The 17813-nt window shown below is 45.5% G+C and overlaps 1 protein-coding gene across 1 annotated transcript in view; it reads right to left on the minus strand.

The window, feature by feature from the left end:
- brsk2b (BR serine/threonine kinase 2b) overlaps positions 1 to 15363 on the minus strand; it is a gene marked incomplete at both ends in the record, with an annotated part of 128807 nt that extends 113444 nt beyond the window's left edge. The window contains one exon of the mRNA XM_080444050.1: positions 15273 to 15363. Coding sequence (XP_080300176.1) covers positions 15273 to 15363 — 91 coding nt within the window. The remainder of the gene's footprint in view (positions 1 to 15272) is intronic.
- Between the last annotated feature and the right edge of the window lie 2450 nt (positions 15364 to 17813).

The following is a 17813-nucleotide window of genomic DNA, read 5'->3' on the forward strand; positions in this document are numbered from 1 at the left end:
CCTCTCTCTTTATCCGTCCATCCTTTCATTGTGCTTGTCCTGAGGCAACAAGGGAACCCTCAACATCTTACAGAGCCTCGTCACACACACACACACACACATGCGTACGCACGCACAAGCACACGAAAAAACTGTACACACACACACACACACACACACACACACACCCTTCCCCCATCCGGAATGCATTCAATAAGATGCTACGGGAGGGATCTGTGCACAGAAGCGAGTTCCATGTGTACGCTGCATGTGCCGGATGCCACATAGAGGGGAGACAAGACTCACCTCCTCTCTCTCTCTCTCCCTCTCTCCTCCCCCTGAGAGAGAGAGAGAGAGAGGAGAGCCTGAACCCATTCTAAAAATACAGCACAAGATCTGCTGTGAGTCATACAGCAGTTCTCCAACTCTGGAAGCTGGCCAACAACCTCGCTCTCTCCCTCGCTCACACACACACACACACACACACACACACACACACACACACACACACAGCCCCCCCCCCCCCCCCCCCCACACACACACACACAAGCTTGGGCAGACAAAGACAGCGCTGCAAGCAAAAGTGGAGAGAGAGAGAGAGAGAGCGGGTGAGATGGAAGCAGGTGGGAGGGGCAGAGAGGGAGAGGGGAGGGTGAGATTTAGAGTGAGACACAGTGAATGAAAGGCAAGAGAGGGGGGAAGGGAGGACAAGAGAGAGAGAGAGAGGAGAGGAGAAGAGAGAAGAGGCTTGGGCACATGGATGCACAGATAGAGAGGGAGTGGAGAGAGGAAGAGGAAAATGTATGTTGGCAATAGCGGAGAGGAGAGGAGAGGAGAGGAGAGGAGAGGAGAGGAGAGGAGAGGAGAGGAGAGGAGAGGAGAGGAGAGGAGAGGAGAGGAGAGGAGAGATTGGACAAAACATGGTGAAGAGCGGAGCAGAGCAGAGAGGAGAAGACGACGAGAGAAGACAGCAGTCAGTGTAATAATGGCCAGGCTGTACAAGCCTGAGGGCCTATCCCACTGATGATGTAATCATCTGTAATTGGTCCCCATTATCCATTAGGGCGCTGATTGGCGCTGTGACATGGCCAATTAGGTGCCAGAATGTGACAATGACACCGCTAGCTCATAATGTTCTACTGTCCACTAATAGTCCCTGACACAACAAGACTTAACACTCTAACCCCCAAGACCAGTGCAAAACTAAGTTAACTGCTTTGGTTTTTGTACTGATGTGTGTGCAGTGTATTACTTTATCTCTGTTAATTGGCTGTTTCATCATCTATTGGTGAAGTACAGTAGATGCTTGATTCTTTGAATACCATACAACATAACATATATATTATACATTTGGGGAAATAAAAGTGTCTCTAAGATCCAGCATGTATACGCAAAAAGAAAAAAAAGATTTTCGGCCAATTCTTCTATTTTTAAACAAAAGTTGTTGCAATTAATTGACATTTATTGACATTAAATTTAGTTTTTTACTAACACTGACCAAGTAACAAGTAACACATATAGGGAAATTAACTGGATTCTAATAATATTATACTCGCCATGGTCTTAATGTTAAAGTGAAAGCGACTGGCAGCTGTAAGTGTTGAACAGTGCTGTATAAATGAAGTTCACTTACTTACATTAAACGCACACACACAATCATTGTGTCAAGCGATACGGCGAGGAGACAAACAGCTGCAATCCCAGTTTCCCCAATTCTCGTATAAATCACAACGGAGCCTGCTTGCCTTTGTCAGAAACACACTGTGGTAGTGGAGAATCATTCCACATCGCAACAATTTAGCTTTTTCTTTTCTTTAAAAAACTAATCCAAAATGGGAGCTTGGCAATAAAATATCCTTCAGTTACCAACAACCGTGATGTGAAGTCATTTGAACAAAACGTACAGCAGTGGTTCTCAAAGTGGGGTCCGGGGACCCCCAGAGGTCCTTGGGAGAGTCCCAGGGGGTCCTCTGCAAAATGTGTTAATACAGCATGTGATATTATTGGCTAATAAAAGCCGATATACAAGCTCGCAGCGTGGGTACTGCTATTTTTGAATCTTGCCAGTATTGGAAAATGTATATTTTTTCACAAAATGTTGGGGGGTCCGTGGCCAAACACACATTAATTTGGGGGTCCTTGACATGAAAAGGTTTCAGAACCACTGACATACGGATAGCAGAGCATGCAGTACTCACAGCATTGACACCTGCTGGGTCATACCTATTCCATTACACACACACACACACACACACACACACGCACAATACAGTATGTATGTGTGTATACTGTAAACCATACATGGGCAACTGGCGGCCCGGGGGCCACATGCGGCCCCCACCTTCACATAATGCGGCCCGCAGGTTAATATCGGAATACTGATATATTATCGATTTCAGCTGTTACAATTCCAAACATGCAAACATGACTGAACTGTGGTGCCACTATATATGCCTATGAATTGAATACCAAGGCCCTCATTGGAAACAAGTCCGCAAGGACTTTTATGAACGGACCTGTTAGACAAAGTATTTTAAATGTAACTGTGCTGTTTTACATGTTTTTGCCTAATAAAATATTCAATCAATCAATCAAACCCGCTTTAATTACTTCGGTCTATAGTAGTAGCTCAATGACTAGTATTACAATTCTATTGTCTTTTTTATGTCCAATGTATTTGTATTTAAGTTCAAAAAGTTAACATAAGTATAACAAAAATGCATTTGAAATTAAATAAAATGTTTACTTTTCAGGATTCCAATTCAAAAATAGCAAAAAGAAAAAATCTGGATTCCTGGATAGCAAAAATAGCAGATCTGCAAGCTTGAGCTTGTAGATCGGCAATTTTTGCTACTTTCGTGTGACATAGAATGGCAAAGTACGGCATTCATTTACGGGAAAAAAATCATTAAAGTTTCCGGCCCCTACTGTAAACTGTATGTACTGTATGCATGCATGTGCATGTGTGTGTGGCTTTAAACAATACACTACAGAAGTGAGGAAAGCATACATAGCTGATATAAATATTTCACTATAGTGACTGTGTGCTGTACAACTTAGCCTATATAAGACATGCCTTCTATTACTAAATGATTCAGCAGCAGAGGCAATAGTCAATGTGACAGATTACACATCCAACGCTGGCTGTTGAGGCAGAGTGGATTAAACGGGAGCTGGATCACGCTATACCAAACAACTCACGAAACCTTTCCCATATATCTCTCTATCTACTGAAACACATTTCCTACGCTCCATTATCATCCTCAATCAAATCCTCATTGTCGCTGTCGAAAAACCATTTTTTTTCGTCCTTTTGAATTTTTTAAAATAGAATAATGCTCTATTTCATGCTTTGTCATATGAGTGTCATGCGAAAGTAGCAAAAATGCCAATCTACAAGCTCACAAATAGCTTATAGCTTGAGTTAGAGAGAGACAGACAGACAACAGTTGTGTACGTTGAAGGGCCCTCGTTAAATATAATCGAGACTATTTGACTAAATCTGTCCTGGTGACGCTGGTAGCCTTTACAAAATGTTCCAGCAGAATGTGTTTATTCTGCAACTATCCCAGCACTGCAACAGCCACTGTAGTCTGTGGTCCTTCTCTAATGTAGGCGGAGCGCATCACTCCTATAGTGATAACAACCACCGCTTCAAAGACATTTATTGGTGTAAATACGGAATGGAAATGGAATGTCCTGAACATGTGAGATTTATACAAGGCATTCAATCTGCCACTGGTAACCAGTTATGTCCTACTTTGTTGCTGTCCTGCTGATTTGTCGCTTGAAAGTGTGTATGTGTGTGTGTGTGTGTGTGTGTGTGTGTGTGTGTGTGTGTGTGTGTGTGTGTGTGTGTGTGTGTGTGTGTGTGTGTGTGTGTGTGTGTGTGTGTGTGTGTGTGTGTATGTGTATGTGTGTGTGTATGTTCGTGTGCATGTGCATTTCTTCTTTTTTAAAGACATTTTTGGGGCTTTTATGCCTTTATTGATAGTATTTAGTGGAGACAGACAGGAAACAGGGAGAGGGAGACAGGGAGTGACACACAGCAAAGGTCGTCAGGATCGGGAATACGAACCCGCGACGCGCTGTCAGGCTGCATTAGAGCCTATATACTGTATGTGGTAAGCGCCCGGACCGCTAGGCCAGCGGGCGGCCCATGTGTGCATTTCTAAAGAGCTGCCCGGGTTCTCTGGTAAATGCTGAGTGTTTGTTTTATCTCTCTGTGCCTTGAGGATCTTGGAGAGAGAGTTTGCTGTAAATCTCCCTGTGCGTTCCTCTGGTGAGCACACACACACACACACACACACACACACACACACACACACACACACACACACACACACACACACACACACACACACACACACACACACACACACACACACACACACACACACACACACACACGTAACCATAGCTACACAATGTAATCCAGAATGAGTTCCACAAATAATGCATTACAACGAGGCCCGTTTCCCCCTCTCTGATGTGACAAACACCAGAGAATAAATCCCAGTTATATTGGGTGTGTGTGTGTGTGTGTGTGTGTGTGTGTGTGTGTGTGTGTGTGTGTGTGTGTGCTGCAGTGAGGCTGCAGCCAGTCTCTGCTGTGTTGCAGCACTGCAGCCTCCACAGTACCTCCTGACAGCACACTGCAGGGTGCAGAGGCATAGCACTCCCTAGGAGCACTGCACCACAGGACACACACATGTACACACACACGCACGCACACACACACACACACACACACACACACACACACACACACACACACACACACACACACACACACACACACACACACACACACACACACACACACACACACACACACACACACACACACACACACACACACACACACACACACACACACACACGTCTCGTAATGATCTAAGTGGATGTGATGGCATGTATGTTACCTGTGTGGACCAGTTCCATTATGAAGATGTATTGTGCCATTTACAGTATGACCCTCCTCCTACCCCCACCCCTCCACACACACACACACAAGCACACACACACACAAATCCCTGGCCTGGGGCCAGTGGTACCTGCCGTGTGGCTATAGCTACCAGTAGAGTGAGTATAATGGCGCTTTCTCACGCCTCATCCCGCACCCGTCCCCCCCGCCCCCTAATCTGATTATGCCACATGATTGGATGTTTGTGCCGGGGGGGGGGGGGGGGGCTCTCTCTCAGCTAACCCACCACCACCACCACCACGCATCCGCACATGCTGCTGCTACCACCGCCGCCGCTGCTGACGGGCCATCTGGGAGGACGCCTATGCTCAGACAGGCAGGGGTCCTCCTGACAGAACCCCCAGCCATCTGTGAGGCAGGCTATAACACATCCATGAGGCTGTAAGTGAGGCCTGTTACTGGAGCTGTGGTGAGTGGGTGAGTCCTGGGCTGACCAGCCAGCTAAACCATGGGACTGGACGGTGCTTTCATACAGCGCTCAAGCCTGATTTATACTTTGTTGTATGATGTTGTCCCACACTGGAAATTGTTTAAAATAAAAATGCTATTTTTGGCGCAGGACACCGGCATGCAACAAAGTATAAATCATGCTTCATGTCCGAGGCCTAGCAATGTACCAATCAGGCTTCAAGCCCACGTCCTCCTGACTGGCTGCTGCTAACTCATACAGTAAGTCGACAGAAGCCCCAAGCAGCTCTTGAAAAGCTGTCATTCAAACCGTGAAACAGTAGAAACTTAACCACTTAAAACCCTCTAGTCTTAGAGAAGAGGACTTGAGTTACAACTGCACTTTGACCGCTTTTTGCCTACACTATAAGTCTTTGCCCAAAATTGTTTTTTTTTTTCCCCCCCAGAATAGATTGTTCCCCGCAGAATAGGCATGTTGGGGTTCAAGTGGGTAAAGTCTCCAGCAACAGGGCGCCTACTGGCCTAGCGGTCCGGGCGCATACCACATAAGCTGGTAATCCAGCTTGACAGTGTGTCACAGGTTCGACTCCCGATCCCAACGACCTTTGCTGTGTGTCATCGCCCCATCTCTCTTCCCGTTTCCTCTCATCCTACTGTCCGTCAAATATAGGCATAAAAGCCCCAAAAATATCTTAAAAAATATAAAAAGTCTCCAGCAACAATGGTGGGCTGATATCATAACATAATTCTTTTTTTTCTTTCAGTTACAAGCTTGAAAGCGAACATGGATTTCAGTCTCGTTTGCTGAACGTTTCCTGCGGTGTTAAATCTTCTATAGCGTCTCTTTATTTGTCCACTGTGCCACGTTATACCCTTTACCCACCGTTTGTGTGTGGTTGTGTGTGGCACATGGGGGACAAAAACACTAATTAGGTATTAAGCTGTACAGTCTGTCCGGGTCTGGCTCCGCTATCAGCGCTTAATGGTAATGATGATGAGCTGAATGCTAACAGACTGCTAATGTTTTGCACTGAACGCACAACGCCAGGAAAACAATCCAACAGCCACACAAAATATGTATTCCATATTTTTCTAAAAACAAACAATGGGCAAAAAATATACTTCCGTCCTGCACAATAACATCCTGAGTATTAATTAAGTTAAGAATTAAATTCTATATCCTAGTCAATGGTCATTTAGTACACCAATGTATGTGTATTGATGCTGTTTTTGAACACGTATCACTGTATGTTATTGTTTACCCACTAATTATTACTTACTGTATTAGTTATTACTACTAGTAGGCCTAATAAGTACTAATAAGTAGTACCGTACGTGTACGATAACTTTTTACTTAAAAAGTTTAAATAAACTCTTTGAATCTTGAAACTGAATGCCAGGTCTAAATAAGTCCCCGATTAGATGAGTTAGAATGAAAATCAGCAGTACTGTGGGTCCCCAGGAAAAGCAGAGACATAGCAGAGACATACATAAAGCAGAGACATACCGCTTTATAATACAGAAATGGACATTCCGCTCGTTTTCCATCTCATGTCCTCTGTTCAATAGGCTCTATGCACAGCAGCCATATTGGAAAGAAATTGGGCCTCTTCTGACTTCCTTCACACAGGTGTTACCAATGATACTAATGAAGGCTCTGTTCCATTCTGGCCAGGGTGCTGATATCGTGTATGTTGGCTCACTAGAAACACTCCATTTTGGTTCCCAAATGGCCCCTTATGGTGGGGTGTGTTAACTCTGAGAGTGTACAAATGGAACCAAATGAACCCGTAAGGGTCCATTTGGTTGCATTTGTACACTCTCAGAGTTATGGGGGTCCTTGAAAATAAGAGAACCACTACGCCACACTAAATGGAACAGAGCCTTAATTGGTATAATTGGCAACACCTGTGAAGGAAGTAAGGAAGGGGCCCAATTCATTCCCAATATGGCTGCCGTGCGTAGAGCCTATTCCGGTCATGTATTGTCAAAGGTATGAACCTATCCCATAATGACCGTGTCATGTTTTTTGTTAAGAAGCGCAAAGAAGAGTTCGTTCATCCCAACGCTATAGGTAGGGGAAGGGACTCCAGAATAGGTGGTTTGAGCATGGCGGGCAGGAGACCAGATCAGAGGGAGAGAGAGAAGAGAGGTAGAGGCGTCCTTCAAATGTTAATTTCCCCACTGCCTCACTCACTCCTGGGCAGCCGAAATGCTGACTCAGGGGAAAAGTCCAAGATTGCTTTTGGAATGGGATGAGAGGGGGGAGAGAGAGAGAGACAGAGAGAGTGAGAGAGAGGAAGAGAGAGAAGGAGGGGGGATTTATGCTCAATTTCATTAAGTTTTTGGCCGAGGGATGAGGGCCTGCGGCACCATAAGAAGCTTATCTGGAGCCATAACCCATTGCTGTTTGATTACCAGCCATTGATTGAGGCATTAAATTGCCCCCCTGTTTGAATATGGCTGCCTGTAAAGTGGGTAGAAAGGCTGTGGACTATACCACACCTTGCCAGGAGGGAGAATTGGGTCATGGTAATGGACAGTGTCGCCTGAAGAAGTTCGGAGTAGGACCCCCGCATCCTCAGGCTGTACTACTACAACAGCTCAGTTGAAGGCGTTCTATCAGGCTGTGTTACGGCCTGGTACGGAAACTGTACTGCCCGAGAAAAGAAACACCTACAGCGAGTGGTGCAGAGCACTTAATGGGAGGCGATCTTTTTTGTGCTCTTTTTTTTTTTCTCGCACCTTAAGTGCAAAATAAATGCAAAATAAATCCTGTTGCACTCACTTCGTTTCAAGTGGGATATGGTCAATGAAGTAATTATTTATGAGGATAGTTCAATAGTGAATAGATAAGCTTGTTGACAGATTTTGAAGCTTTAATGTGTTGTGTTTTTCACAAGACAATCATCTTCTGTGAAGCTATAAGCAATTTTCACCACCACAGCCAAATCCAAAGCAGGCTTGTTCCGATTGGTGATTTAATCGTATATCACAGCTAGAAGGGAAAATGTCGATTATTGTTTTCCTACGCCAATATTCAGGCCATTAATTAAGATGTTATGAAAAAGCTCTTTAATGTGCAACCTACCGTCTACTCGCAGAGCCCTGCAGCACGAGCATTGAGGGCAGAGATATTAGTTTATCATCTCCTTTGCATCTCCGTTCTCCATAATATGTGTGCACTTAGAGGAGACATTGATATTAAATCGACCATTTTATGTTTATGTTTAATTGATTTCACAGAGCTCTGTGCAATAACATAAATCCTTTAGTAAAAGACGACGAGAACTAGTTTAGTCCATTGATGGTCTTTTATTAAGCTCTCTCAATAAGTTAACTCAAGTCTCAAATCTTTCAATCTCTGCAAGCAACAGGTCCAACTCCATCTCAAAACCCAAATAACAGGTGACGCCTTTCCGGATTATCGTAATTCCTCTAACCATGTGCATGGTAAATCATTGCTGTATATGACACCCCCCACGGTGCCCCCTTGCCGATTTTCAATGGCTACAAATCACAATAGGAAAATAGCAAGTATCGCCCAAGTTAACTTACACTCCAAAATAAGACTCCATAATAAAAGTTACTTAAGTTATATATAGGTGAAACTACAGCCTCTATTACACTTGGCTTGTGCGTGAGTACTTTCAATCTCGATAAGTGTTGCAATCAACCATGAGTGGTTGAAAAGAGAAGTAGAGGTATGACCCCGGACGTGAGGCTACTTCCCTGGTCGACAGCAATGCATGCTTGCTAGCATGATGGAAGTCAAGTCAACACATTACATACTAGCAGCAAGTGCTACATATTAGGTACACATAAAAAGTCTTTGTTTAGACACAAACAAGGTACAGTATATACTTCCATAGCAACAACAACCATCATATACCATACCATGGAAGAAAGACTAGGCGATGTTACGATTTATCGCGAGACGATTAAAATCAATTCAAACTGGTGACGATTTAAATCGGTGAAATAAAAAATGTATCGCGACGCAAACAACAGAGGGCGCAATCTAGTTAGTTCCCTTCCTTGTTCACCACCTACTATTTTGTCCCTTCAGGGGCTCCGTAATTTGTGCTTGCATTCCGTTGTCACTCAACAAGACATTGTTCAGTGAGTGTTAAGAAAGACATTGAAGAAAATGCAAAATGCAACTTGAAAGCTAAGGATTCCACACAGCACCAAAATATAGTTAAAAGGTTGGCATTAGAAAATGTTTTACTCTGATAAAACTGTGCACGGACAGGACAGACATGACAATTAACAAGCTGTTCCTGCAAATATTGCAGGAGGTGATTAACAAGCTCCCTGCCACAGTATTGGCTGAAGATCAATTCAGGACACAAGCTGGGAGGAGAGGAGAGGAGAGGAGAGGAGAGGAGAGGAGAGGAGAGGAGAGGAGAGGAGAGGAGAGGAGAGGAGAGGAGAGGAGAGGAGAGGAGAGGAGAGGAGGTTCCTACCTGAAGTGGACTGCTTAATCTTGGTCTGGGGACTAGCATGTGACCTGGCTAGTCTGGATTTCTCCAGGCTTCTTAACTAGGAGCATGCTAACTGCACGTTAACATTCTCAGCGTTAATTTATCCATTTGTAACACTAAAGAACGTGAGTCTGCATGCTGCAGGACACAAACCAACAAGTGTGTGTGTGTGTGTGTGTGTGTGTGTGTGTGTGTGTGTGTGTGTGTGTGTGTGTGTGTGTGTGTGTGTGTGTGGGGGGGGGGGGGGTACGTACGTATCTGTGTGTGTGACAAAAAGAGAATAATGAGAGAAGTATTATTGACTCTAGTTAATTGAATCTCACTTTCAGCATTCTCAGCACGCTGAGCAGCAGACGTGATAAACAGCCTTTGTTCTTTCCTGGCTCCCACAATATCAAAGATACTTTGTATCTGATGAGGGGGAAAATGCTTTTTCTCTGTGTTCTTGCGTCATTCATTCGTTTAGCACTTCTGAGAGAGACCCCTGTGTTCCCAGGCTGCTTTCATCCTCGCTAATGCCAGCGGTAATGAACCTCACACCGTATGGGAAAGACTGTAAGCGCGTGCGTGCGTGCTTACAGCGTGTGCACACACACACACACACACACACACACACACACACACACACACACACACACACACACACACACACACACACACACACACACACACACACACACACACACACACACACACACACATTTTGACATAAAGGGTCTCTTCCAGGTCCATATGGTTACATTTGTACAGTATGTATACTCACAAGAGTTACAAATGGATATATCGTCACCAAATATTTAGCTACACAGTAAAGTCTTCAGTGCGAAATGTATCCATTTGTAACTGTACAACTTTTGTACAGTTACAAATACATTATGTAAATAAATGAGTTAACACTGGATTTTAACAAAAAGTCACTGCATTTTGCATTTAATTTGACATGCTTTACGGATGTCAAAGAGTTGCAATATAATACAATATAGTGTAGCTGTCATAAAACATCTTCTCCTTCCAGCCTATCTGCTGAAGCCCTTTTTGGGATGCTGATGGGGGAATATAGCAGGCGGCATGGCGAGGAAGCAGGCCTCTGCTGCTACCGCAGAGAAACAGACAGAGAGAAAGACAGACAGACAGACAGACAGGGAGACAAGAAACAAAGGCAGAATGACTGAAAAAAGAGAGAATGCTCCTTCAACTAGATGGATTAACTCTGTTAAATTAGCTGCATAGAGAAATAGAGAATGAAAGCGATAGGTGTGATGAAGGACAGGATGGAATGTGGAGAGAGAGAGAGAGAGAGAGAGAGAGAGAGAGAGAGAGAGAGAGAGAGAGAGAGAGAGAGAGAGAGAGAGAGAGAGAGAGAGAGAGAGAGAGAGAGAGAGAAGAGGCAGAGAGAGAGAGGCAGAGAGAGAGAGATGCTTTATAATAAGTTACAACATTTTTATTTTGTCATACCAATGAGGCACATACAAAAAGTACTGATGGGGGGGGTAAGTAGAGCGAGGAATAGGTCTATAACACACATGCATATACCTCCAACAAACTAGCCTCAGAACAGGCCAGAGCATTCTTACGGTTACCATGGTAACCAACTCCTCAGTAGGGGAGGGTATAGAGAGCGGGGGGGTGTACACTAGAGAAAGAGGGAAATAAAAAGAGAGAGAGAGAGCGGTATCCACGCAAGCCATGATTTATCTTAACCCCCTACTGTCTGGAGAAGAGAAGAGAAGAGAAGAGAAGAGAAGAGAAGAGAAGAGAAGAGAAGAGAAGAGAAGAGAAGAGAAGAAGAGAAGAGAAGAGAAGAGAAGAGAAGAGAAGAGAAGAGAAGAGAAGAGGGTTTTCCTCAAATTCAGCTGTTACAGCAAATAAAATATAGCGTACATAGTACATACATGGAGAGGCTATAGGCTCAAACACTGCTGTAATATTGTACGAGTGGATCTTTGCATACAGTAAGTGTTCTGGGCTCAAACCATCACAACTAATCCATTTTTGTATGCTGCAGAATTCCCCAGAGCCTTCTGCTGACTCTGTTTTGGTTTTTTTTGTCATGGGACTTGGTGACTGTGGCCCACCAAGGGCTATGCAGCATGCAACATGCAGATCACCACACTCACAGAGGAACAAGCAGCAGTAATTAAACTATGCTGCTGTAATGAACACATTATATCAACAGCTCACACCCGATACAGTACAAAACGTGAAAGCATGCGTGTGTATGCACATACTCAAGAGACATGTACTCACAAACACACACACACACACACACACAGTACATATGCCCCTGCACAAACACACAAGCATACAGTACAAACCCAATCACAAACACACACACACACACACACAAGCACACAGAGGGAGTGCAGTGGCAACGTTACCACCTGCAACCTGCTGATAATGAGGCTGTATTGGAGGAACCTGGAGTCAGCCATCTGGGCAGGGATTCTTCCCCTCCCCCCTCTGCTACGCTGAGCCCCCCCCCCCCCCCCACACACACACACACACTCTATTGGGGTCCAGGGACCACACAGTATTTAGGATGCTCGTCGTCAATAACATGACACTCTCATTATAGCACCACAGGGAGACGCACACGCGCACACACGCACGCACGCACGCACGCACGCACGCACGCACGCACGCACACACACCTGCCATTGGAGGATATGGGGAAATTGAAAGGATGATGTCATCCTGTGAGAGGGGCAGAGAGAGAGAGAGAGAGTGTTAACCTCCATCATAGGACATTAGCCTATACAGTCTTTGCATCATCCACCTTGGGTAAATTAGTCTATCTATGCGTTACCTTAAGGCAAGCCCAGTAGCTTTAGTACATTAAACATGAGTGTGCTGTGCACGACCAAATGAGGCTGATTCTGGTTCAATGTAAGCAAAACCAAAGCACAAAGGCAAGTCAGCAGCACACCAATGTATAACAGCCCTGACAAATGCAACGCTTGCATCAGAGGATGGGGAAAGCCGAGGGGACGGGAGGGCATGGGAGAGGGGGAAAAAAGAGAGAGAAAAGGGGATTATGAAAGGTTTGGCAGGCCACTGGAGGAGGAGGACGGCAAAAATAATGTACGTCCATTGTCGTCATGTGGACGGGGAGGGAGGGGGGGGGGGGGACCATGACAGCCGTCCTCCTCGCGCTGCTGTTGGCAGACACTTTGAAAGAGTGAGCTGAATGGGATATACTGGAGCGAGGGAAAGCCCGCGATGGAGAGAAGATGAAAAAATGAAGGCTTTTTGGGGCTGGGCTACGCGGTTCAGTTCATGTTTATTCAGAAACAGACTACTTCAGAAATTATAGAGGATGAAGTGTCCACCCGCTTAAAAAAAAAGAATACAGCGGGAATAATTGCGTCGGCGAGGGAGGGAGGTTCTAATTGGCTCTCTGCAGTCACTGCCACTCAGAACAGATGTGTGTTAATTTAACCTAACCCATGCAGGTAATTGAGTCTATCAGCTTCTCCTCAGGCCAATCAGAGGAGGGGGAGGGGGGTCCCCTCTCATTCTGCATGCAAATAAACATCATATATAGAAATAAACACACACACACACACATCAAAGACATACAGATAGTCAGACGTGTGCATGTTGTATACAAATCCATAAGCTAGATACAGAAACACATCATACCCCGACACAACACAGACAACCTTACAGACAAATAGAAACATACGCACGCGCACGCACACGCACACACACACACACACACACACACACACACACACACACACACACACACACACACACACACACACACACACACACAGAGTAGTGTTATCCTGAGCCAGTGGAGGAGGTGATGACATATGGGCTTCCCTCCATTTACTGTATCGTAGCCTACTATGCAACGCAGCACTGAATCTTTCAACGCAACGATAACAGCTATCAACAGCTCAATACACACACACACACACAAACGTGTTTGTGCACATACAAACATACATATACGCTCAGTTTTTCGCGGTCTATATCACTCTCTTCTTTCACATTCACAAAGGCATTAAGCGCTTCAAGGCTCAGCTCAGTTTCAGGAGGAGCGCTGAGACAGGTATAGCCAGGCTATAGGCCAGCAGCCTGGCTGACCATCACACCGGGCAGTGTGGTGGTGATGATGGGTGTCTGTGAAGGTCTCTCTGCACTGCATGCCAAAGTGCCCGTGAGACTGGGGTTGAGGGCCTCTAAATGGTATTGGCCAAGAGAACATACAGATAATAGAGCACAGTGGTGGCACTACGGAGTACGGACGGATTATGTCATACACTTTGTACTGTAGCCTACCTTACATTGTGCTGAGAGAGAGAGAGAGAGAGAGAGAGAGAGAGAGAGAGAGAGAGAGAGAGAGAGAGAGAGAGAGAGAGACTGGAATGGAACATGTCAGTGTGTTTGGTAAGAAGAAACAATGACTGTGGGACAGGACTTGTACATTGGTGTTGGGACTGCTGTCACTGCTGGGACCAGCATTAGCCCAGATAGCAGCCGTAGTGCAGCAGCAGCAGCATCATCGCCGCTATGCCCTGCCTAGTTTTGCAGAGATCGGCCAATCTGGTGTTACAAAAAAAGTAGCGACCTATCGAATTGTGGGACTCCAGATGTCGCTGTTTTTGCTTTATCAGGCAAATTCGGGCTTTCGGGGCTTTACTATATGGCACAAAAGGTGAGAGGATGGCATGTCACCTGAGAAGACATTTGTATATATTCCTGGTGGCATCTGTGGGGGAAAAGGCTGACATGTTTTATAATTCAGTCAGATAGGGGCGAAAATGGCTCTCTTTTCTTACGTTCTTTTTTTCTAACGGGAGGGGCGGCATCTTTTCTTTATTAGCCTACATAGTAGATTGTAGATGCGATGGCCAAACTACGGGGTTAGTTAGCTTAACCCATGCAAAAGCAGCATCACTCCACTGGAATCAACACAATTCGACAGGTCACCGCATTTGGTGTAACACAAGAGTGGGCCGTGTGTGTCACAGCAGTAGATGGATGCAACAGAAAAGAATCAGGCACCGCAGCGATGAAGCAAAAAAAAAGAAAAAGAATCACAAGACGCCAACATTACAGATCCATTATCTAGCGTCTCTCTGCCTGACAACAGGGATTAAAGGGACATGATCATCATAGCAGCAGCATGTCATATCACACCATCCTCTGCTGCAGCCTCAGCCTCACCGAACCCGCCGCATCCCCACATACATAACATAACCCGTAGGTCCACCAGTGCGTTTCTTGTAACGATCATACGACAAAAACCCCGCATTGAGACATTATGACCATGCAATGTGGTTAAAAAGATACAAAGTAGCAGCTGCAGACAGTGATGTCGGTCGGTGATGATGGTCCGCGGACCCCCGGCGGAGCTTGGAGGACACACAGCATCTTAAAACAGTGTATAGCTTACTAACCTGTCTGTCCTTTCCCCAGCGTCTTCTCCAGGCGGTACGGTCCCACATAGTTGGCGTAATGACCGCCGTTGTCCTTGCCGGACGATGACATGTTTAGCGCGTATTATAACGGTCGTTGAGCCAAGAACTTAAAAAATGGGATCGAAACGCCGCGTTTAGCACACGGCAAGAACAGCCCCGTTATTCCTCCTCAAGAAGAGTCGGTGCTCCTCCTCGATCGGCGTCTCTCTCTCCGTCCGTTAGTCGGTCGGTGTTGAAGCCGCCGTTACCTCTCTCTCTCTCTCTGCACGCCTTCTCCCGATCCCCTCGGTCTGGTGGTCTTTCCAACCCCTTGGTTCGTATAGCTCAAAGTGCCTTTTTGAATGTGGTTAACATGGTGTTCTTCTTTGCGTCCGCCCGCGGTTGCAGCACGAGCACGGTGTTGGTGGAGAGAGGAGAGGAGAGGAGAGGAGAGGCGCACAGCAGCCCGTCGGGCCAAATCTGATGGGACAGCATTTACTGCTGACTGACGCTCCTCCAACCAATACGGGGGCATCTGGTACTTTTTTTGCCTTGCGGTTGGCTGCCAGGCACAGTTTTTCCTCTGCTCCCAGGCTGAGGCACGCACGCACTCACGCACACGCACACGCACGCACGCACACACACATGCACGGTCACACGCAGACAATTTTACCATTTATTTATGTCCACATATTAAAGAGAAACATACAGGCCAGGGACACAAATATTATTATAGGTGCAGTAAGGTTACATTCACAAAATCATGGCATATGTCTTCAATGATACAACTAGAATAAGTGCTCCTCAGAGCACAGGTCTCGGCCAGGTCAGGTAGGTTATTGTGGCTTTGTGGGCCAGCAATGTTTGGAATTCGCCAATCAGGATGGAATATGAAAAATGTGACGGATCCGTATTGATCACTTGACTATGGAGATCATGTGTACGGATTTGCGTGATGTTTGGACAAAATTTGTAGCAGTAATATAAAAAACATTATTCAAAAATCGGCCTCCTGGTGGCGCAATAATAGGGCAATGTTAAAAGGGTGGCATTTGTTCCTCAACGTAGTTCAAATGTGCGTGTAAAGTTTTACCGCAATCGGACGCTGCGTTCATGATTCGCGGCATTTTGTTCCAAACGGGCCACTGCTGCAAACTTTAGATGTCAATCTTAGCCAATCATATGGAATATGTAAATCAAACAGATCTGTCTTGATCACATGACTATAGAGCGTGCCAACGTGTTGTCACCACGGGGGGGTGGGGGGTGGGAGGCATTGGGCGTGGCATTGGGCAATGTTAAGTCAACCTGGTTTTTACCCCTCAAAGATGTCCGCCGCTACCAAAAGACACTTGTTGACGCCCCCTTCAGGATTTTTGGCACGCTCTATAGAGATAATGTGTATAGAGACACACCTTCACATACAGGGCGACTACAAATTCATGCCCACTATAGAGACAGTGCACCCACTCGAGGTACGGGAGAACGATGTACTGCAGCTGTCAATGCAATCCATATGAGAGGATATGAGAGTTTAGCCTGGTAAAGCCCCTCCCTCCGGAAAATCTCATTTCCATTTGATTTCAGGAAGGAGTCTGGCCTGAAGGCTTATCTGGGCGTTTCTTGCCCGTTCACCAAATGGACTCACCTATCAGCGTCCTTAGCATGGTAAAGCCCCTCCTCGCTCATCGTTCTGTGATTGACAGCGAAAGTTGGCCAATCAGGTGGCGAGTTTGAGTGAACCCAAATGGATCCGAGTGCAGCCGACCAAAATGGAACGGCAGCCATTGTTTTCTGTGCATTGTTTTTACTTTCGGTTTTAAAACTTTAAAACGCTCTCAAACTTCTTTTTTGAGGCACGGAATTTACTTTTAAGATATCGTTTGGATAGAATTTAGTCGTTTAACTTCATATATGTGGTCAATTAATCATGACGGAGCCTATTTAAAAATAAATTTTCAGGGAACCGGCAGGGGCGGGCAGTGACACGCATGTAAGGATAAGGATAATTCCTTTAACAGGTCCGTTCATGAAAGTCCTTGCGGTCTTGTTTCCAATGAGGAATGAGCAATTAGGGGTTAAGAGTCTTGCTCAGGGACATATTTCATTTCATCGACACATTTGCTGGCCTGGCCTGGAATCGTACCTGGGGCAAACAGGGCCTCTGGTTCCCTAGGCGGGCTCACTAACCACTCAGCTATGGCCGTCCCTAATGTATCTGAATAAGGCAACCTATTTTGGGCATGGCAGTCTCAAAAGTACCGTTGCGTCACATTAGTCTGGAGGTGGTAAAAATGCACTGCTGATTGGCTGAAGGGGAACACTGCTGATTGGCTGAAGGGGTTGTCAGTCAACGGTATTACTCCCGCCCAACTCCAGCCCACAGCCAAAAACACACACAGGTTCTCATGCCAGACTCCTTCCTGAAATCAAATGGAAATTAGATTTTCCGTAGGGAGGGGCTTTACCAGGCTAATGAGAGTTAGCCTACTTTTAAAATAATCCTACATGAACTGGAGACGATATAGATTTGAATAAAAA

Source organism: Gymnoscopelus braueri (assembly GCF_963280865.1).
Source record: "Gymnoscopelus braueri genome assembly, chromosome: 1".
Lineage (NCBI taxonomy): Eukaryota > Metazoa > Chordata > Actinopteri > Myctophiformes > Myctophidae > Gymnoscopelus > Gymnoscopelus braueri.